Source organism: Macrobrachium rosenbergii, chromosome 6 (genome assembly GCF_040412425.1).
Source record: "Macrobrachium rosenbergii isolate ZJJX-2024 chromosome 6, ASM4041242v1, whole genome shotgun sequence".
In the NCBI taxonomy this organism is placed as follows: Eukaryota; Metazoa; Arthropoda; class Malacostraca; order Decapoda; family Palaemonidae; genus Macrobrachium; species Macrobrachium rosenbergii.
The window spans coordinates 48,164,012-48,189,011 of record NC_089746.1 but is presented as its reverse complement, the minus strand read 5'-3'; the positions used below and the strand labels follow the sequence as shown (position 1 = coordinate 48,189,011).

Genomic DNA, 25,000 nt, shown 5'->3' with positions numbered 1-25,000 from the left:
ATACTGTGAGTGGTTCGTGTACATTTCTCTCTGTACATCCATGTTGTTTCTGTGAGGTTTACGATTTTGTTCTTATCTTGATTTTGCTTATGGCGAACGTATATTATGTGCAAACGTTTGTTACTGTCTCTGAACAATTTTATTCTTCATTCTTAGCTTCTCAAAATGTCTGGATCTTATTGTGCCAGATTTTATGCAAGCGATGCGTGTTTGAGCTCCCCCGATTGATTTGCTTTATTGTCCTATTTTATTAGTCTTTCCGAATACGTAATCGTACCCCAGTTTGCTTGATTCAAGTGCATTTATGCCGTTCTAAATCTGCATGTTTGCCTTTCTTGCTGTTTGCTTTTACTCTCTGAGGTAGCTGTTATGGTTGTGTTTGTGTGTGTGTGTGTGTGTATTTGCGTTTGTTTTGTGTGGTGGTGTGTGTGATTATTTCATTTACTATGGTTTTTGTGGGCACTTTCATTTTCTTTTATTCCGGGTTGTTTACCTGTTATTTTCTCCTCGTTTTATTTTTAATCCAGTTTAAGGGTTTATGTTTATCTTCACTTTTTTAAACATTGTATTTTCATGCACTTTGTTTATATATTCAACTCAGTTTTCTATACTTGCATTCTCGGTGTATGTGAATGTATAACTATAATTATCGGTGTCTTTGTATCGCTGTTCTTGTGTTATGCATAAGTGCGTGTATGTGTAGATGTGTATGTATGTATGTATGTATGTATATATACACACACATACATACATACATACATATATATGTATATATGTAATATATTTATTTATTAATATATATATATATATATATATATATATAATAAACATATATATATGATATTTAATATATATATTAATAAACATATATAGTGATATTTTAGCCCATGTTTTTCTCTGCTGTGTATCCATGTGAGAGTAACTATTAAGGAAATTTTAGGTAAACATTTATAATCTATGATAACCTTGGTTATGTATTTAAATATGGCAAAGATATATTCACCTACCAAGGAATTCAGCTTTTCCATATATTATATGGATGCATTATATGTCTCACATGTGCTTCTCGTTTTGTATAATGCGTTGTGTGCTTCTATATCAAAAGTAAATCGCTCAGTGTATAGCATACATATGATATAGTGTTACAAATGATAGTACCTTTATGCATAATTTGGAATGTGGATAATTTGTGGGAGCAGATTTTTCCAGTTATAAAAGTATAGAAGGCGTTTACTCCCGTACATGCAAGCATACGTCCGCGTGTGGTGGGCGATGCGTATTGGGCGTAGGCATTGCGTTGAAAAGACAGGCAATTATTCAGGAGTTAATGTGTGTAATTAGTGCAAATGCGTTTGCCTTTTTGTATTAAAATGAATATTATGATTTTGTCCGTAATTTGGTAGTTACCGAACTTCAGCTCCTATGCGACGCGCAGTTCAAGTGAATATGATAGAATTTTAAATTTTAAAAAATGAAAGTATTTTGTGAGCTTTAGTTTATCGCTAAATATCCGTAGGAGTAGGTGCAACACTTATTAAAAGTAAAATGCTTTAGTGCATGGTTTGTTTAATATACGTAAGTACTTAACGTTGATTGGTGATTACTGAAAATACTACTCGGATTTAAATCTGCGGCTTCTGAAAACTCTGACAGTGGCCATGAATAAAATGGTCATGTGTATGTTGTGTATGTATGTATAATATATATATATATATATATATATATATATATATATATATATATATATATATATATATATAAGTATATATATACATATATATGGATATATGTGTGCATTTATATATATATATATATATATATATATATATATATATATATATATATATATATATATATATATATATATATATATATATATATATATATATATACATATATATATATTATATATATATATACTATATATGTGTGTGTGTATATATATACAGACAAAAGCGACACACAATCACATACAGACATTCATATACATATATATATATATATATATATATATATATATATATATATATATATATATATATATATATATATATATATATACATATATGTATATATATATAAAATATATATATAATACACATATTTATGTAATACGTATGTATTATGTACGTATTTTAACACATTGGCAATCAAGGGAAAGAGATTTTCTCTTTCCCTTAACAATAGATAAGGAATCGTCAACTTTTTCTACGTCTTCTTTCGAGAAAGATTATGAATGGTCCGGATCAGTCTCGGTGGCTGAATGCGAACTGTGACAAGAATAAATGTATCCAAGTCTAGTTTGTAATGTGGCTTATGTCTTCCTGTCATCCCTTCTGTTGGTACAGTCCAATAGAAATAGGAGTCTTTACATAACGTAGGAATATTTACATACTTGCGCGCAGCTCGATACAAATGCGAACATCCTCTTACACGCCAACGGTGGTAATAATAATAATAATAATAATAATAATAATAATAATAATAATAATAATAATAATAAATTTTCTTATTTGCTTCTCGTAGCAATACTCAATACAGAATGCTGATGATAATGGAGACAATACAAGGAATATTACGAAAATGAAAATAGTACTAAGATATACAATAATAGTGACAGTAATTAAAAAAGAATTAAAACTATGGTATACGAGCAGACACCAGTATAAACAGCTCTGTGTATGTGTGAATACTTAACCGGAAAACATGTGTATGCATGTATCAAGTCTTTTATATATTCTAAAATACTTGAAATAACAAAAATCTTGTGTGAGAGAGAGAGAGAGAGAGAGAGAGAGAGAGAGAGAGAGAGAGAGAGAGAGAGAGAGAGAGAGAGGCTGGCTAAACAATGGAGAAAGTAGACAAACGATAGTAGTAAACCACCGGAAATGCAAAATGGCTAATTTTTATATCTCCATTTTATATACATTCTACACAGCTTATATATATATATATATATATATATATATATATATATATATATATATATATATATATATATATATATATATATATATATATATATATATATTATATATGATTTTTATGACTTATTTTTCATCTCCTACTTTACAAGCCCTGATACAATTGGTTTTAAATTCATTCCTGCGTATGATGTTTCGCCCCTCTTACAGTTACAGTATATTCCACTACTAAAGGAAAGTTTATCCAATGTCGCAAATAAGGAGTCATGATAACCTCGTATTTATTACGGTGAAAATCTTGCAAGTGCGCTAGTAAGTTAGCGTATACTAGCGCTTATATCTATATCAAGAGAGAGAGAGAGAGAGAGAGAGAGAGAGAGAGAGAGAGAGAGAGAGAGAGAGAGAGAGAGAGAGAGAGAACAAAGATAATATATTAGATATTCTCCACTGTAAATTAATCCACAATTTTAGTACCCGTAAATACAAAACACCCTGTCTTTCTAACAGGAAAATCATGTTTTCAGTCTTTTTAAAAAGAAAATTCCATTAAATGATACGGCAGACCCCTCCTACCCGACCCCTCACCCCACACCTTCACAAACACAAAACACACAAGGAAAAACTACAAGGTTTTAGGGTGCAATCAGTTTCTACCGTTAAAGTGTTTTTCTATATTTTTAAATAAATTTTCAGGAATTGAGTTATTGCTCTTTACTGTTTCTTCCATTATATATATATATATATATATATATATATATATATATATATATATATATATATATATATATATAAATATATAAATATATATATATATATATATATATATATATATATATATATATATATATATATATATATGTATATATATATATATATATATATATATATATATATATTTATATATATATATATATATATATGTTTGTGTGTGAGTGTGTGTGTGTTCTTGGGCATGGATGGAAACGTGTATGACTCTTTACAAAACATGAATTCTGATTTCATAAGGTGCAAAACTAAAAGTACTTGAAAGAATTTTATAATTCTTACGCTAGGTACTCTTTATAGTATTCATGAATTAAAGAGAGAGAGAGAGAGAGAGAGAGAGAGAGAGAGAGAGAGAGAGAGAGAGAGAGAGAGAGAGAGAGAGAGAGAGAGAGAAATCCTTCAGGGTGGAGAGAGGCAACGGTCCTCGAAAAACACCTTGCGAGAAAATAGATATGATTTTGTGAATATATTCTGAGCAACTTCAAGCCCTGGCAAGACTTCGTGGAGTTTACAACAATAGCTGTCAATGATTCAGACGGAGGCGTAGGACCCCCGTACCACCTCCGCCCCCTACCCATTCTCCCTACCTTACAAAAGCCACATCCCATCCCATCCCTCTTCCCCCCTCCCCCCCTTTCCCCACCTCTCAAAACTTTGGATGCACTTCTTAAATTGCTGCCGGAACTGAATTCAGGTCGCAATTTAGCCCCCGAAGGATATTTTTCGTACTCGCTCTCTCTCTCTCTCTATAACTATTCTGAAGGAAAATGTTATTATTTTCTTTTATTTCATTTTGTTCTTAGTTTTTTAAATTGGACAAAACTATTCAAGCATGCAAAGAAGAAATCAAACTCACGAACATCAGATTTCATTAAGACTGACAAAACGTATGAGAGCAAATCCCTGGCATATTTATTAAAAGACGCACTTCAGTCGTCACGTAAGCAAAGTTAACCTACGTTTGGTAGGTCAGGATTTGAGCTGATGACCACGAAGACAGGCTAGAGCATCCGTGGAGAAGGGCGTGGGACAAACAGCCTCATCCCAAAAATAATAACTAAAAAGTGTATATATATATTTTGCATGTATATCTATATAAATATATATGCATACATATATGGATATTTATATATATATATATATGTGTATATACATATATATATGCATAGTGTATGTGTGTGTATATATATATATACATGGATTTTTATGTGTGAATATATACATATATATATATATATATCCACAACGTGTATACATACACATTATTATATATATATATATATATATATATATATATATATATATATATATATATATATATATATATATACACACAAAAAAATATATCTACACAGATAGATAGATATTTAGATTGATATTTACATAACATTGAAAACGAAAGAAAGCGTTCTGCTTTAATGAGCCATAGAGAATGCTCACTCTTGAAAAGTTACTAAAATAGTAAATTAATGTTTAAATGAAAATATAAATACGTGAAAAACATAATGACATAAAATACGATAAAAATTGTATTAGACAAGGGTAACATCTAGTCAATTTTTCTACATAAATGGAAGTTTTCATTTTTTTTTTTTTTTTTTCACGAACCTACTCAAAGTGGTGCAGTGGCGTTTGACTAATTAGTGTTACAAGTTGAAAAATGAAAGTGGGAAGTTGGGTAAATAAACGCTCTGGTATTTAGCTGTAACGAAATGTTATCCAGCAAATACTAGATAAAGTATTATATATTTACACACACACACACACACACACACATATATATATATATATGTGTGTGTGTGTGTGTGTGTGGCGAGTTCATGCAGCAAAAACATAAAAGGATAAATAGACAAGTTATACAAAATATGAAAAACAGCATGTAAAATTTTAAAGAAACACTCTTAATTCTTTAAATACTGCTTAGTTCCATAGATAAACAACGCCTTGGCAAAAAGATAGAACATTTTGAAATTAAATTATCCTACATGATTTTAAAACAAAGATACTGGTTAACAAAAAAAAAAAGTAAAAGTCTTATTTTTCTACAGCGAAACATCTCGTATTTTTTTGTCCTAAATTTTTAAAAGTTTTTGTTAACTGAGCCAAAGAGTTACACCGGTGTTTGACTAATTAAAGTAACGAGCTAGAAAATGCAACAAAAATTTTAAAATGCAAAAAAGATATTCTGGCTTTTAGTTAGTGGAAAAATATTTGCCAACGAATGCTTTACGTCGCGTACAAAAAAAAAATATCTCGTATGTTTAAGTTGGAAAGGAGCAGTTTTGTTTCAGTATATATGTAAAGTGAAAAAATAATCGTCTTAAATAGATGACGATGGATACAAATCACTAATACGGGCACAAAAATTTCCAGTCTCGTATGTATGATTAATATCTTTGAAATAAGTAAATAAATCAATCAATTATAAAATGTTATTCCAAGAAAGTTGTATCTCATAAAATACATAAACATTAGGTACATGTTAAAACAGAATACTTCCTTTTGAACAAAGGATTTTCAAGCTGATAACAGAAAGCTTTTTAGGTACGTTTTGTTAGTTTTCGCGTCATAATTCACTGCAGTGCTGTGTTAACATACTTCTTTGCATAAAACTCACTCTCTCTCTCTCTCTCTCTCTCTCTCTCTCTCTCTCTCTCTCTCTCTCTCTCTCTCTCTCCTAGTGTAGTGGCAAAACTATCTACTTATAGGGAGGGACTTTAGGTTCGGTCCCAAGGGCTGAAGGAATAGTATTTGATTTGTACGATTAATAAACAACCTTGTATGCCTTTGCTTGTTTAAGTTGTGAATTAAGTGCATGATTGATTGTGAATTATTTCGATTCGCCTCCCATATAAAAAGAAAGTAGAAGAAAGAAATAACGTGAGTTTTTCGACTGGGTAATCTCAGCCAAAAGGTAAAAACATTCTTCAGAATAAGAAGTGTGTATATATATATATATATATATATATATATATATATATATATATATATATATATATATATATATATATATATATATATATATATATATATATATATATATATATATATAATATATATTCTTCATATATATGTGTGAGTATGTATGTATGTACGTGTATACATATATATATATATATATATATATATATATATATATATATATATATATATATATATATATATATATATATATATATAAAAAAATATATATATATATATAAATATATATATATATATATATATATATATATATATAAAAATGTGTGCGCCTGTATACATACATACATATATGAAAAGAGAGAGAGAGCGAGAGAGGGAGAGAGAGAGTGAGAGAGAGAGACAGAACCATTAACGCGCGAGAGTTTCCTTTCTTTCCATTCGTAAGCATATACTGTAAGTGTGTGCACCAAATTGCTTGAACGCCCAGTCGGCTGCATTCACGTCTACGCTTGCGACTGCTCAGAGGAAGATATAATAAAAAAAATCCATCTGTCACTCTGCTTCATCACTCAAGAGAGAAGGAAAGACAGAAGCCACAATACAAACTAGACTCGGGTCCATTTATTCTTGTCACAGTCCCATTCAGCCAACGAGACTGATCTGGACCATTCGTAATCTTTCTCGAAAGAGGAAGAGGAAGAAGAAGAATAAGAGACGTTACTGGAACATTATCCTTTGTTGAACGCTGGGGAGAAAAAAATTCTATGAACTGTATATAGATGAATCTGAAGCTTCTCTCTCTCTCTCTCTCTCTCTCTCTCTCTCTCTCTCTCTCTCTCTCTCTTTAATTTTTAATTTGGATATTTCTTAGTCTTACTGCCATAGAGTATTACAATGAAATATCAGGAACTATACCATTACTATTCTATGTAATTTCTTTTAGCTAGCAAATACTTATACGCATTTACTAGCCTGAGTGGTAGTAAGATTAACAGTCTAATTCCTCTCAGTATGATGCATGTACAATAGTTTATTTGTCGACGTTTTTATTCATTTCAGTAGACACTATTATCCTATTTATTCAATTTTAGGTCTAACTGTCTTCATTTCTAATCCTATATAGTCGTAGTGTATCTGTCATTATCTTAAATCCATTGTTTTTAAATAATCACAAATATTTCTAATCCTATTTATACGTAGTGTATTTATCATTATTTTAAATCCATTGTTTTTAAATAATCATAAATATTTATACATATACAGTATATATACATATATAGATACATATATATATATATATATATATATATATATATATATATATATATATATATATATATATATATATTAAACATTTCATTACATTCCATCGATTATTTTGTTATTCTTCTATTTCCTATATACTCATTTATTAACTTTTTAAATTTTCCTTACATATGCGAAAAAAATCCAGAAATCCCGATAAACATTAATACTAATGCGACACTTGTTCCTTCTGTCGATTCAGTTGTAAGTTCTCTACTAACTCACACAGACATTCTTATCTTGGGAACAACCTAATCATCGAAGCTAAAACTATTTTTATTTTAATATTTTAAAGATATAGTGATTCTCTTTTGCGCTTAAGGGGTTCATTTGATGGTGTATAATTTAATTTGGTTAGTCTTGGAAAAATTTATCGCTCATTGGGGTTTAACGTTTCTCGTTTACGTTTGCAATGGTAATATATGAGACAGAATTTAATTTGCGTTCCCTTAGAAAAGTAATGTAATAAATCAAAATATCTTGTTCTTAAGTTTGCAAAAGTAATTTAATAGAGAGTAATACTTATTTTCGTAACGAAAGGTAATAAAAATATATCTCTTAAGTTTGCAAGAGCAGGTTAATAGAAATTTGTAATGAAATTCTTGGGGTGTTGGCTTTTTATTATATTTCAAATAATTATTCATTAGAATTTCATTTCATAAATTCGTTGTATATAATCATAACGTCTTCGCCCTACGAGATTAGTTTTTTTTTAATATTTCGTTTCATCTACTAGAATCAAAGGACTTTAGTGTCAACACGCGTGAATTATAAAAGTCAATGTCAAATCACGGCCGACGTGTTGCTGGTGTGCCTCCTGTGAAAGTTTAGGGGAGCATCATTGCGATTGCTAATAATTATGAAATGTCATAATTTTCTTAATCCATTTGTCAGACTTATCTAACAAATGTTAACTCACAGACACAGACCACTAAAGTGCTCTTCAATTCTTTTGAACAATAGCTTCCATTGGGAAAGAGGAAACTTGTGTGTGTGTGTGTGTTTTTTTTAAGAGATGAAGATTACTGTTCGAAGTAATAAAGAATTGGACGGAACAATTACGCAGCGGCGCCAGTGTAACTTTTTTTTATATAAGAAAAAATTCTCTTTAAATTCTGGGTAACTTCTGCCTCCTACAAGAATTGTGGAGTTCGTAACAATGGCTTCTAGGGATTGGAAAGGGACCTAGGAGGCCCCATACTCCGAAAGCCCTATTTTCTCCCCCCCCCCTCAATTCTCTAACACCATTTCCAACAACCCAGAGCTCAAAACCGTCGACCTTACTCCTTAAATTTACGCCAGAAATTAATTCAGTTTGTAAATTACTCGAAAGCCTTTTTTATGTTTGTTCTCTTCCAAATGATTCTCAGAAAAACGAGAAATATGTTTACTAAGTAATTCATTATGTACTATTATATTCTTCAGGCGAAATAGAAAGTACTTTCAGGTTGGTAATAGAGATTTTATTTTCACTGAACTGATCTAATGTGGTATTGGAGCCTCAGTGTTAATATGAAGCGAGCTATAGTTCTTAAAGATAGCTAATGTATGAAGTCTTATAACTAAGTAGATATCATCCTCAGCTCGCGCGCTCGCTCGCTCTGCTCTCTCTCTCTCTCTCTCTCTCTCTCTCTCTCTCTCTCTCTCTCTCTCTCTCTCTCTCTCTCTCTCATAGAAACAAACAAATACATACACACACACACACACACTCACAAAAAACGCACTTTGCTAAGACATTCACAGTCTCGTGAAATACAATCTGTGTAACAAAAATCCACAATTATATAGTAAACTATATTACTGTGCAAAATGAACAAGCAGAGACTCGAACACCTGAACGGCGTTCCTCATCAGTGTTACCGTTAACACTGATGTGGAACACCGTTCATGTGTTCGAAAGTCTTTGCTTGTTTATTTTACACAGTAATATAGTTTACAATATATTTTTGGATTTTTATTACACAAACGCACTTTGTTCAGCACTCGCTATTTTTATACATTTATAAATGCGGCACGTATGTGAGAATACGTAATTGGCATTATAATTAAATCTATGAAAGCTTTTTATTCTTTTGTATCCCGAAAGCTTACTGACATTTCTGCTACTTGAAACATTTCCCAATCTTAAGCCTTAAATTACTACCATTCCCCTTCTTTAAATATAAAATTAGCAAAATTTCCCATATTACGTCCAACATTACTAGTATTTATACATTTTTACACTAATTACAAGGATTTCCCCATTCTAAACCAAAAATTACTAACATTTCTCCATCTTAAATCTTAGGTTACCAACGTTTCCCCATTTTAAACCTTGAATTACTGACATTTCTCCACTTTTCAACCTTAGTTTACCAACATTTTCACATAGTTAACCTAAAATTACTAGTATTTCCCTATTTCACCCTAAATACCTGATACATGTGATTAGTAAGTCTGGGAGAATACTACCTTATACATACTCTACGGGTAATACACTCCACGTTTAACTATTACGGACAAGCGTATGGGGAAAGATAAACACGTTGTATAATCAATTACATAAGAAAATCGCAGAATTAATTCAATAATGCAGCAAGTTTTAAAATATGATCCTGTTTAAAAGAACTTACGGATTATCTTCTTTAGAATTAGATAACTTTGGGATCATTTTTATTGTCTGGGAGAAAAAGTACGACCCCCAAAAATATATTTGCAGTGGAGAAAGTGAAAAATGTAAATTCTTTTTTTCCTCAAAGAGAAGCCTTCATGGTTGACTAATTAGTGAAAGGACTATAAAATTTGCTAAAAACTAAAACATACAAAGATTTTACATATATGTTTAGTTGTCGGATAATATTTTCCAACGGATGCTCGGCGCTGCGTATAATTCTTTATTTCAAAAAGTAAACCAGAATATTCTCATGTAAAGGAAGGTAAATTTATGATCACACTTGGAGTTACCGAATACGTCATGTAAAACAAATAGGCGATTAGACTGGAATATAAAATTTGGGCCAAAGGCCAAGCGCTGGACTTATTGGTCATCCAGCAGTTTTGTTGTGTTTTTGACAAAATATCGAAGCAAATTTGTCTATTATATATATATATATATATATATATATATATATATATATATATATATATATATATATATATGCATGTGAGTGTTGTTTGTGTGTGTATGTGCGCATTTGTGTATGCGTGACATTTCTTTATTTTATATGTTGGATTTTACACTTACTATATATAAGCAAATTTTCCATCATCCTCTACCCAATTATCTCGTTAATTCATTTAACCATCCGTAAATTTACTTATTCGTTTATCTGATAGGTATAAGTTTAGTATTTTATTCACTTTCATATATTCATATATCTAACGGTCTGTCGAAATGAGGGATTTAATCATCCATTCTCTTAGTTTTTTCTCGTTTCATTTTTGTCTGATCCAAGACGAGCAGTTTCGTCTATCTCCTTATTCAATCTTACATTCCTTCCTGAAAGTCCTCAAAACTTCATTTGAAATAACAGACCAATAGAACACCTGTCAGCCTACCGATCTATCATTATGTCGCTACCTGTAAAGGTTATATTTCTCCTTCTAACATTTCAAAAGTTTAAAATAACTTTAGTTTTCAATAGAAGAGATTTCTCTTCCTTCCACTCATGAGAGAAGTTCAATAAAATGTAACAGGTTCGGTTATAATTCCAAGAGTAAATTCATTCTGTTCTTGTTCTTGTTCCCGTTTTTCTATAGAGTTTTAAACGCTGGTTTCGTAAATTTTTAGTTTACTAAATTACAAATTCGTTTTATAATTTACTACATCACTGACACTTTGAAGAAAAATAAGTCATGTAATTTGGAACACGTAATTTTCATACATGAGGATTTATTTATTAATATGAAATATCTCAAACAAAAACGTAAAACGTGTTTGCCTGATTCTACTTATATACTAATATGCCTAGATACATGCATGAATTCCTACGCATTGTGATACGTCAGTAATTTTCCTATTGCATGTTGAGTGTGATCCTATATTACATTTATGATTATATTGTTGCACTTAGTGTACACATAAAATGACAGTAAATGAAAAGAGAATACCACCATAAAATCACTGTAACATGTTTTCCCAACAGGAGAGATGTATACGAAGAATAGGAGAGAGAGAGAGAGAGAGAGAGAGAGAGAGAGAGAGAGAGAGAGAGAGAGAGAGAGAGAGAGAGAGAGAGAGTCTCTTTCTTAACAGAATCCTTTTGACTTTCGAGCCTTAGTCTCCATTCTAGAAGTAACAGTAAGAAGAACCGCAACCTTCTCCCCTACACAACCCCCTCTGCCTTGTCCAACCCCCGTCCCCCTCCATAAAAAATACTCCTCACAACAAAATAGATATAGTTTCCTGAATTTGTTACGACCAACTTCGGCCTCTTGCAAGACTTTGTGGAGTTTGCAACAATGGTTGCCAATGATTCAAACAGGGCTAAGGAACCCCCCACCACCCTCCTCCTCCATCCCACCGCCACTACCCGGCAACCCACCCCATCCCCACCACTCAAAACTTTCTTCCGCACTTCTGAAATTTCTGCGCCGGAACTGAATTCAGGTAGCAATTTACATCCGAGAAGTATTTTCTTTCCTTACTCTCTCTGAATATTTGATGGAAATCTGGACGGATTTCACTATTTCGGAATATGATTTGTGAGAATCTGTAATTTCTGTCAATACGAAAATAATGACTAAGAGTGGGAAGTGTATAGGAACTGATGTTTGAGTCCTTTTACAGACATCAATGAAAGTACAGACGACATTCTGAAAGACAGAAAAAGTTAAAAATCGATGACATTTGCACTTATTCAGTGACTAAAGAACCCAATCAGTTTCCAAGCGTTATTTCGTTTTGATCTAAAAATTATAGTTTCGAAGGTTTAACTTACCTTTAGAATAATTAATTTACTTTGTATTTTCTTATCAGATTTTCACAAAAAATGTAAATGACAGAATGACTGATTCGACATTTACTCACAACACTTCATCCTTCACATGCTGTCAGTCTTTTCCCATCAGAATGTCACATTTCTTAACTATTCTAGTAATTTCTTTTAATAGAACAGTTTCTAAATTCCTCATCTTTGTCACTGTACGATATATGTAAAAAAAAATATACGCGATATCCTGAAATTCTGACATTTCAGTTAAATAATCAGTAATAACGATGTGTCAATGAAAAACATTTTGGCCACTATCGATTACCAGATCACACAAAGATTGCAAGATTCTCCTTCCAAGTACGCACACAATTGTTCGCGGGCGCCTGAACATGCTTCTGTGTGTTTGTGTATATGTATATATATGTATATGTATATGTATATGTATATGTATATGTATATGTATATTGTATATCTATATATATATATATATACAGTATATATGTGTGTGTGTGTGTGTGTGTATATTTATATATCTACATATATATACATATATATATATATATATATATATATATATATATATATATATATATATATATGAATATATCTATATATATATATATATATATATATATATATATATAATATATATATATATACATATGCATACATGTAAGCATATATATGTATATGTGTGTGTGTGAGTGCCTGCACGTGCACATGTTTACCTTACTGACCTGGCATGTGTATCAGTAAAGGTATAGTATGCTTAAATACACTAGCACAGATAGTTCTGTTTTCAACATAGCATTTCATATTTCAAAAGCTAATAATCTCTTCTTTTAATGTGAATTACAAAGAAAAACTATAAAAACAACAAAACTAACAGTGGCGGCTGCCTTTTTAATTAAATTCGTTGTCTTTGAACCTGGGAAGTTATTATTAATCAGAGCATATTTGCAATGGGACACTCCCCTGCTTACGAAATCTCTTTCAAGGAAAATCATAATAAATTCAGGGAATGTTAATTCCAACGTGAGTCATTTCCGCCCAAATTTGCTTTGGAATGGAATAAGTTTTGTCATTATTGTTGGCCAAACAGAAGTTTGTTACGAAGAATTCATATTATTCATGAATTTATTATCATTAACTTTCGTTGTTTCATTGTCAATTTTGATTATTTCTAAATGAAGAGGCGCTTTGTTATTTTTATATTGTTTACTGGTGTCAAATTCATTATGTTCTCGTAGGAGTTTTTTAAACGTTTTCTTCTTAATAAGTTAAAAACTTACGCCATACGGTGTTGACATAATGTTGTGGTAACGAATAAACCTACCTTAATGTATAAGTATATTCCTTAGTGTCAATTGCTGATATCACCCATAAGTAAAGCAGCACAATTTAAAAGATAGCATGCTAAGTGCAGCTCTCGGCTTACGTTAGCTAGGTTTATGAATCATTCCCAGCTTACTGCCTACCAGTTCTCCCAGCTTCAAATGGGTACCAGCGTCTACTAGGATCAAGAGATAGACCACCCCTTCCAAAGTGTTCTAACCTGACCACCCCTTCCAAAGTGTTCTAACATATCTTTCAAAATAATCTACAAGATTACTATCAAAATTTTCCTTACCGTCTTTGTAAAATTCCCCATCTCTCTGAGTAATCGCTGATACAACGTGTTGCGTAAATGTCCCTAGGCAGCAGTAGGATATTTCGTTCATCATCATCACCGCCTTCAAGGTCGTTCGACGCAAAGGGCCCCTGTGGAAATCAAGTATAAAAAGAACGTTTTTAATGGCAAAATGGCACCTGTAAGACTCACTGAGTAAATCAGTCGTTTTCGTCATATAAATTGGCAGAAGTATTTATAATCGTTGAGAATAAAATATTTGTTAAGCACAGTGACAAACTGACCAGTGTGTGTGTGTGTGTGTGTGTGTGTGTGTGTGTGTGTGTGTGTGTGTGTGTGTGTGTGTGTGTGTGTGTGAGGGTAAGTGGGAGGCAGCCGAACTTAGTTCCGGTCCCAAGCCAGGATAGATAGGGAGGAATGGAATTAGGAAGGTAATCCGTCTGTAAAATATCTGGGCAAAACCAATTTTGAAATAACCCGTTCAAGATAGAAACAGCTGGAGGCAGCTCATTAAAACAATGATCTAGATTAGAAATTACACTGGGAAGTATAGCAGTTGACAATTAGCTCTGAGACTCATCAATGAAATAAGTATTTCGATATAAAAATTATCTGGTGTAAGATTCGTGAACTACATATTTTTTTTATATAAATTAGCAGCTGCTAAAATCATCAAGTAAATGATATTTTTTCCCTAGTTCAGGTTGGGAGTTTCCATTGTATTTCCATTATATCAAGTCGCCCACAATGTATTTTGCTATGGGTTTAGCATTTTTATACCATAATCAGTGTAAATAAGTGAGAGGGCGATAGTGGCCATTACTTTTTTTTTCATCTGTATTTTCATAAATTCTAATTTTGTAACACCGCTTTTTGTCTACATATACACTTTTATTATTTACACTTTTGGATTGCCGTCACTGATCCCAAAATTGTTTAATTATTGTCATGACTATTCTCATTAAATTTGCAAGAGTTCTTATTAATATTATTAATAGTAATCGTGGGTGCTGTAATATTCGTGATAGTAGAAATATTTTGATCACAAAGGAATATGTTACCTCATAACCATTCAGGAAAAAAGTTTAGCATTCAAAAAACCTCATGAAAGGTTTTCACACATCCTCATTTACAAAGTCGTTTTCTTTTGACGTCGACAGCCAGCTATGGCGCCAGTGCATGTGTGTGTGTTTTCTGTACATGTGCGTGTGCAAGTATGTGTTTTAAGAGCAATTAATTAATTGGACTGAAGACCAGAGCAGGCAGGAGATAGTGGGGTCGGAAAGGTAAGGGGGGTAGGTGGTAGGTGGGGATGGTGAGCGTTAACACTTGTCAGACATGGCCATCTTTGAGTAGGTAAACATCCGGATTCTTTTTCTTTTTCTTCTCTCTTCTTGTTTATTCTTCCTCTCCCCATTCCCTCTACTTTTGTTTGCTTCTTGCTATCATTACAACTTATCATTCCATATCATTCACCATTTATTTTATGTCTCTGCCTTCCTTTCATTCTTACTTTATGTTCTTAACTTCACCGCTTTCATCTGTACCTAATCTTAACATCTAAGTTATTCATTTTACCCTTCATTTTATTTATATAATCATCTTTTTTTAATCTCTTTCCTGTTCCTTCTTCCTCATCCCCTAAAAAAAAAATCTACAGCCGCATCACACTTTGGGAAGACAAGGTGACCTAAATCTAATTACGGACACGGAAGTTGGTAGGGGACTTGACTCTTAAGTTGTAAAAAAATACCCCTTAAGAGAGTATTTTTTTACAACTTCGTGAAGTTTCTGCACGTAAATACTAATTCATTCATTTATAACTTGACCATGTACTGCAATGGTTTTTGGGGTTGTCAATCGAATGTAATCGTAATATGAAATAATGCGGTCTATTATTATTATTATTATTATTATTATTATTATTATTATTATTATTATTATTATTATTATTATTATTTACCTTTTTCTTTCATCATTAACAAAATATTTGTGAAAAAAAATCTATTAAAGATACTAAACGAATACCTCCTGTCAGTTTCAAGTTATATTTCAAATCTGTTTAGCGAGAAACAAATAATTTGGGGAGTGTAATCAAAGGTAAAAAAAAAAAAAAAAAAAGAATTCTTTCGCTAAACATAATCAGTTCGACTTCATATTTCCTGGTAAAATAAACACGAGTGAAGAAATAAATAAAGTAAATAGTGAAACTTAAATTCAAACACATCCTGGTTTCTATGTATATAGCTTCGCCAGCCTCATCCAAATACCTTCCGAAAAACACACACACACACAAAAAGATAAAATAAAAAACAGGGCCGAGAAACATTGTAACGATCATTAGCAGAGCGATCGGTGCTCTCCATCCGAGGCCTAGAGCGGTGATACACGACCGCCCGATCGTCTGGGGAGATTCTTTGGGTAGCGATCGGCGGCGGTTAACTCGCTGATTGAGGGTAACTTGGAAGTTGTTCAGCGAGAGCAAAATAGGGCATCGCTCTCAACAACTGTCTCGTGGAGATAAGGTGAATGGATCCACTACACGCACAAATGAACAAACAAGATTTAAATAGGCCTAAACTGATGCGCAGGCGCACAAACTTGTTGTAGGATCACGAGCGTGATTCTACAACAGACATACACGAGTACACGAGATGTAGGCCTTTATGTACACACATACACAGTTCGATCGTAAAATATTAACACTTACACATTCGTATATGGAAATGTAGTCTCCTTGTAATCTATCACATCCTCACACACACACACACACACACGTTCACAGATGTAGACGCACACACGTGAGATGAAGGCAATCACACATCCATGCGCACACACCCTAACACAAGATGTAAACTTCAAAAATGTAGCTACATACACAAACACACACACACACACACACACCTACAAGATACAGTACAGCCACGAGTCATAGACACATAAGAAGTAGACCTGGCCCTATAATGTCGAAGGTTTATGGCCTCCATGTTCATATACACGTCAAGAACGGCCTCTGGAACCAGTGGTCTTCCTATCTTATGGTCTCCTCGAGTCCTCCTCGACGCCGTATTTGTGTCTTTTGTTAATTTGTAACCCCCGGGGTATCTCGTAGGGACGTTGTAAAGGAGCGTAGTTACTCGTTATTGGGTGGAAGTTTTTAAGAAATCGTGATTGGGTCTTAGGTAGGTGAACACGCAAAAATTGTGAGGTACGGCAAAGAAATTTGCTGTATGAGTTGATGTTCCAATGATTAATTGACAAATCAAGGTTCTAGGGATTAATGCGATTTTCACTTATGTTTTTCATACAGTTAAATTTAATATAAGCATATATATATATATAATATATATAAATAAATAAATAAATATATATATATATATATATATATATATATATATATATATATATATATATATATAATATATATATATATATAACGTATGTAGAAAGTACTCTATAGTCTTCAAATACATAAATAGTATAACAACGGGGACAAAAGAAAAAAGAAAAAGAAATGAGCGAGGCAAAAATCCAGTTATAAACTCCATCACATGACAAGGGATTTATCATTGACGACCATTTTCCAATCGGTTTCAATAACATTCCGATTCCATGACAACTCTCGCTTTGGCGAGTCCAATTTCCAGAGGCATCCGACCGTCCCACCACTCTCCAGTCTTCGCCTCTCCGGACTCTCCAGTCCTCGTCATTAATAATCGCAATCATCTGGGCCTTTTTAAAATCCATTAAAAGTTACTCTCCCATTTGCGCAGCGAATTGCAATGGTGTGAATACATACATGAATACATATGTTCCACCTACGTTGCTTTGTCTTGTCATTATGTATATAAATGTGTATATGAATTGATATCTATCCATGCGTCCATAGTTTAGTTCAACATGCATGTGTACGTGATTACGGTATGCTTGAGTATTGAATATTGTTTTCCAAATTGATATATTTGTTTTAATGTGACAATTGTCTATACATATATGTTGATTATGATTTTTCTATGTTTTTTTCTCTCTCTCTCTCTCTCTCTCTCTCTCTCTCTCTCTCTCTCTCTCTCAATATATAAATAGATATAAACTTTCATAAATCTTTAAATATATATATATATATATATATATCCGTATATTATATATATATATTTATTATATATATGTGTGTGCGCGCGCGCATTACGAAACCAACCCCCCCAAAAAAATGAGGATGCAAAAATACCAGGACATAATTCTGCTCTTCCGTGTTTCCAGCACACTTTTCATTTTCATTTTCGGAAATTTTGAATGATAATGTTCATCGAAATATAAATGGACGCTTCAGGTGAAATAGTTCATGCGTTACGTTATAATTTCCACGAAAAAAGATAGTGTCCCATTTCATAATACATTAAGCATATTACAAATGAGCGTTATTACTGCACCCATGTCACTGATGATTTCCTTTTAGTGTCGAATTCTCTCGTACTGTACGTAGGTTTTCCAGAACGATTTCACGTAAATATGTGAAAGGTGAGTCATGTAAGGAGTTTCATGTCATTTCTTGTGCGTTCCTATGATTTTATTATCCATTCTTTTTTGCCAAAAGAAACCATGACGTCATTGCGATTGTGAGAGTGAAATTATTGCTAAGATTATAACTCAAAATTTTTAACAAAATAACAATACATTTTGGCGCAAACTCCTCTTAGCCCAATTTCAAACTATGTGAATTTCAAAATTTTTCTGAAAGTGATGAATATGTGTGCGCTGTTATTATATCGGGAAGTTTCAGGGTTAACAGTGCTGGGTGAAAGCTAAAAAAAAAAAAAGGAGCGAAAGGTAAGAACGAGCCTCGCTTTTCAGGAGGGGTATCAAGAGTGTTTTGGTCAACACAGAAACAGATAGAAAGTTGCTGTATTCTTAAACATAATATGATATTTATATCTAAACTATTCATAGGAGAAAGGACCGGAGGAATAGTTTTTTTAAGCTCAAAAGAGCATCAATAGGAATCAGTAAACTAAAGTTCAAATGAGCATCAATGGGAATCAGTAATATTTCAACAACCTCTCAATATTTGGAATTCTCTTTTTCTCCCGTTGTCCTCAGCTCTCAAGGTCATTATACTGCCAAATTAATAAAACTACTGTTTAATCAAGGACATCCATTAACCTGAAGACATCAAAACTAAATTTACCTGGGTTTGGAATCCATCATTAACACACGAATCGGAACACTTCGCTTTTCAAGTATGTTGTTAAGACACAAATGAGACCACTTTGGTCCCCGAAGGTGAAGGAGTAGGACCAGGTTAATAATAATAATAATAATAATAATAATAATAATAATAATAATAATAATAATAATAATAATAATAATAATAATAATAATAATAATAAAGTTTATTTAAGCATATCCCATATATATTAATGATTAGGATAAAAAAGTAAAAAATATTATTATTATTATTATTATTATTATTATTATTATTATTATTATTATTATTATTATTATTATTATTATTATTATTATTATTATTTTCTAAAGGAAGGAGTTTTGACTGTGATTCAGTTTTGGTTTGCCTGTTTGTTAGGTCAATTATGCAAAAAAAACAATGCGCACACTTCAACGAAAATCGCACCAAAAGGTGGACATTGTGTCTGCCAACCACCAGTTAGGTTAGTTGTTGCCTAACTTGACAACTTCAAATTAGTGCTTTTATTATCTCTCCAAGAACAAAATAACTACTTAACAAAAGACCAGTCACTGGTAATAAAAAAAAACTCTGTTTTTATTTGTCCCTTTATAATCAAGGACTTTAGGGTAAAAGGGATACCCATGAAAATTGAAGCCATGGATATGGATCCCAAAATATTAAAATTCATTTTGGCTTTAGCTTTCAATACACACCAACGTATGAAGAAATATATTCCTGAACTGCAATAAATAAACATAGATATAAATGTACAGTCTATTAGCATACAGACAACACAAAAGCATATATAATAGCGATGCGTTCAGATACACATGGATATGCTGTGCTGGGATATACAAACATACATAAGTATTTATATATAAATCTACAAAATTTATATATAACATATAGAAATACATACATATATACAGTACAATGTATGTATGTATGTATATATATATATATATATATATATATATATATATATATATATATATATATATATATATATATATATATATATATATATATATATATATATATATATATACTGTATATATACTGTATGTAAAAATTTGCAATTGCATGGTACTTAATGGCGTACCGTGTACGTTAAGCTGCTCTGCAATATATGGTTACACATCGTTTTAATATATATATATATATATATATATATATATATATATATATATATATATATATATATATATATATATATATATATATATATATATATATATATATATACACATATGTATATATATATATATATATATATATATATATATATATATATATATATATATAAATTATATATATATAATGTATATATTTATATACATAATGTATATGTATCATATATAAATATATGTATATATATGTGTATATATAATGTATATATATATAAATATATGTATACATATGTATGTGTATGTGTGTATATATATATATATATATATATATATATATATATATATATATATATATATATATATATATATATATAGAAAGAGAGAGAGAGAGAGAGAGAGAGAGAGAGAGAGAGAGAGAGAGAGAGAGAGAGATAGGATTTATAACGGATTTTAAAAAGGCCCAGATGATTGAGATTATTAATGACGAGGACTGGTGAGTTGGGCGAGAGGCGACGACTGGACGAGCGGTGGGACGGTCGGATGCCTCTGGAAATTGGACTCGCCAAAGCGACAGTTGTCCTGGAACCGGAATGTTATTGAAACCGATTGGAAAATGGTCGTCAATGATAAATCCCTTGTCATGTGATGGAGTTTATAACTGGATTTTTGCCTCGCTCGTTTTTTTTATTATTATTATTATTATTATTATTATTATTATTATTATTATTATTATTATTATTATTATTATTATTTTGGGGGGTATCTGAAGCCAACGTGTTCATATGCATTGGCTTGATATATGCGATTTTTCACGGTGATATGAATTCTGTATACGGATGATTATATGTTTTCATTTGCTTATTTGGATATAATCTCTTTATATGAATATTTACATAATCATAGCCCATGTCTATAAGTGTTTGAATGTATGTAATCCTTTTGCGTAAATAATTAGATCATTTTATTTGAATATTTGCAAGTGATTAATCATTGGTGATAATGTGGCTTTCTGGTTATTCCAAGACAAAGCGTGAGTAATAACCAGTTCTTAAAATCAGTTTCCTCCAGTCACGTTATTCTTAGATACAGAGGTCAGCGGTATGAGAAGCTCAGCACCTTTTCCTAGCCCAGACCCGAATGAATAATAAAAGCGGAAACAGTTTCCTGATAGACAGAAAGTTATAAAAGTTTGGGAAAATGGAAGACGAGAAAGAGATTTCTAAAGTTTAATCATAAAAACCTAATGAACTTTTATCTGAAAAGTCACATTTCTAGAAAATCTGAATTTTTTCCGCCAAAAAAATCAAAAGAAACAAAGAGAATTACCAGGAAGTCACTTGAAATATTTAAAAGACATCACATGAGCGCAATGCATAGCTACAAAATAACGAGAATGTTGCAGATAATATTTCGATCAGAAGACGAGAAATCAATTAGAAAGCAGGCGTATTAATAACGAGCATTGCAACGGGAAGAATCAAATGTCAGAGATGGAATTCCGTTTACTCTGTTAAATATATTTTTTTTAGAATAAAACTTTTCTCCCCTCCATCCACTTCAAAAGCTCTGACTCTCGAGGAATAAAAACTTGAAATTTTTAATGGCACGTGCATAACTGTGTGAATTTTTTTTATGGCAAGTGCTCCATTAGTACTCTTTTTTGGAAAAATAGATAAAAAATGCATTTAAAATGAGTGCATAAAATGTGCAGTCTGCGGGCAGAGTTCTGCACTTAAAAAAATCTATCAAATTTTTGCAGGGAAAAAAACTTGTTCGTAAACAATATTTGACTGTGAATTCTAATATTTATTGTTTTTTATGTATTTTTGTGGCGTTAGTTATCATATAGATTTTATTAGAGTTCCCTGCATTTATTTTCATTTCATCCGAAAGAACAGAACTATGAGAATTAGAATATTGCGTCAAGATAAAGGATCACTTCAGAGTTATGCATAAACATGAAAATAACTCACTCGATTGAAACAGAGAAAGGCCAGCGAAACCTTAGATGCTTCATTGAAAACTAGATTTATAAATCAAAAAGAAAACTTAAATAATACAAGAAATCTTTGTGACTTTTTCAAATATTCATTAGTTAGTATTAAAGAAAATACGAATTCAGATCACTGAAGCTAACAATTTGTCAAAGATTCGATGTGATTGTTGTTGAACTAAGCTGGTCTTTTGCCAGTACATACTGGTTTATTGATGATTATTTGTACAGGTTTCTCATAAGAGCAACCAGTATAAATAACCATCAGTGTGAAACACTATCCCCCACATTAAAGATAATGATTTATTTCATACTTCACAATTATCATTCGCATTAAAACGCACAAAGCGTTTTGAATCTGCACCAGCAATAAATGAAATGAATATGGAAAAAGGTTGATAATATTTTTTGTATCTAAACTTGCACACACACACACAATATATATATATATATATATATATATATATATATATATATATATATATATATATATATATATATTATATATATATATATAATTATATATAATTATATATATATATATACATATATATATATATATATATATATATATATATATATATATATTCAAAAGCAAATGGATGTTACAGCAAATACATGAAAACTCAGTTGGAAAACAAGGTTGGAAATGCCGTAAAGCGATTGAAAACACTGAAAAAAATCAAAATGTGTGATTTCCATGACATAACATTTAAAGTAAATCAATAATTTAAGGGTATCAAGAAAACAAAATATAAAATGCTTTTAATTCTAAAGGATTTACTCTTGAATAAGAAGAACGTTGAGTACAAGCTTAAAAGGCTATCTTTTAAAAGGCACTACGGCTTAACATTCAGACCTCGAAGAGGATCCTCCTCCTCCTCCTCCTCCTCCTCCTCCTCCTCCTCCTCCTCCTCCTCCTCCTCCTCCTCCTCCTCCTCCTCCTCCTCCTCCTCCTCCTCGATCCAGAAATAGGTCAAAGGGAATCTGATGGAGAAAGGAATTCCTTTTGGAAAATGCCTCCTTTCCGATAATTCCTCTTCCACAGGACATCGAGAAGAGGCCCTTGAAAGTTTTGGCTCCCACCGTTATGTGGATAGAGCGGACATCTTTCGTGAAGTGAATATCATTTCATTCGTATTTTCGTAAACATTCCAGCAATAAGATATCCGTGAATGAATACGAATGTGAATGTAAATGTGGTGAGTGAGGGCATTCCTAAAGATTCCAGGTAGTTATAATACGCCTGGATAGGACAGGGATTTTGGAAATAAGACAAAGACGAATTCACACGATCACGTCTGTTGGAATTTTTTTAGCGCATTACCATCATATTTTTCACAAGCTAACCAACATTAAAGAAATGGAATGGAATATAAAATTTAGGCCAAAGGCCAAGCGTTGGGACCTATGAGATCATTCAGCGCTGAAAGAGAAATTGAGAGTAAAAAGGTGTAACAGGAGGAGAACTTCGCAGTTGCACTATGAAGCAATCGTTAGGAGAAGATCGAAAGAAAGATGAAAGAAAGAGAATATGAACAGAGGTACAGTAAAAGGAAGGAAAGGAGGTGCAGCTACGGGGTGAAGGGTCGCTGCAGAGAACTTTAAGTAATGCCAAAAGTGCACCACGTGAAGTGCACTGACGGCACTAATCTCCTACGGAGACCAATATTATAGTCACGTGTGTTCGTATCTGCGCTTGCGTGACAGCTTCAGTCAACGTGCGTGACTCACATTTGACACCAATTTAGAATGTTGGCTACTTGATACAAAATTTGGCTACCAACTTATATAAACGAGCTCTTCTGACCTCCACTGAAAGCCTGGAAAATTACTTATGATGGGATGAATAGCTCATAAAAAAACCTTTCATACATAATTTCGTCTGGCAATATTAAAAGAAGAGGCCGTAATCGGGGATAATCTTTCATATTTACCTCGCAATTGACTTTCCAGTTAACCGTACAGTCTCATAGAAAACTACAAAAAAATTCCCTAGTTTCGTTCTAACACATGTTTATCGATATATATATATATATATATATATATATATATATATATATATATATATATATATATATATATATATATATATATATATATATATATATATATATATATATATATATATATATATATATATATATATATATATATATATATATATATATATATATATATATATATATATATTATATATGTATATATATATATATATATGTATATACATATTTAC

At 31.6% G+C, this 25,000-nt stretch overlaps 1 protein-coding gene across 2 annotated transcripts in view; it reads right to left on the bottom strand.

The window, feature by feature from the left end:
• LOC136839528 (uncharacterized) overlaps window positions 1-25,000 on the bottom strand; it is a 320,867-nt gene that overhangs the window by 104,371 nt on the left and 191,496 nt on the right. For both annotated transcript variants that reach the window (XM_067105742.1, XM_067105741.1), the window contains exon 3: window positions 14,460-14,590. In XM_067105742.1, the coding sequence (XP_066961843.1) occupies window positions 14,460-14,556 (97 nt within the window). In that variant the 5' untranslated portion in view covers window positions 14,557-14,590. The remainder of the gene's footprint in view (window positions 1-14,459; window positions 14,591-25,000) is intronic.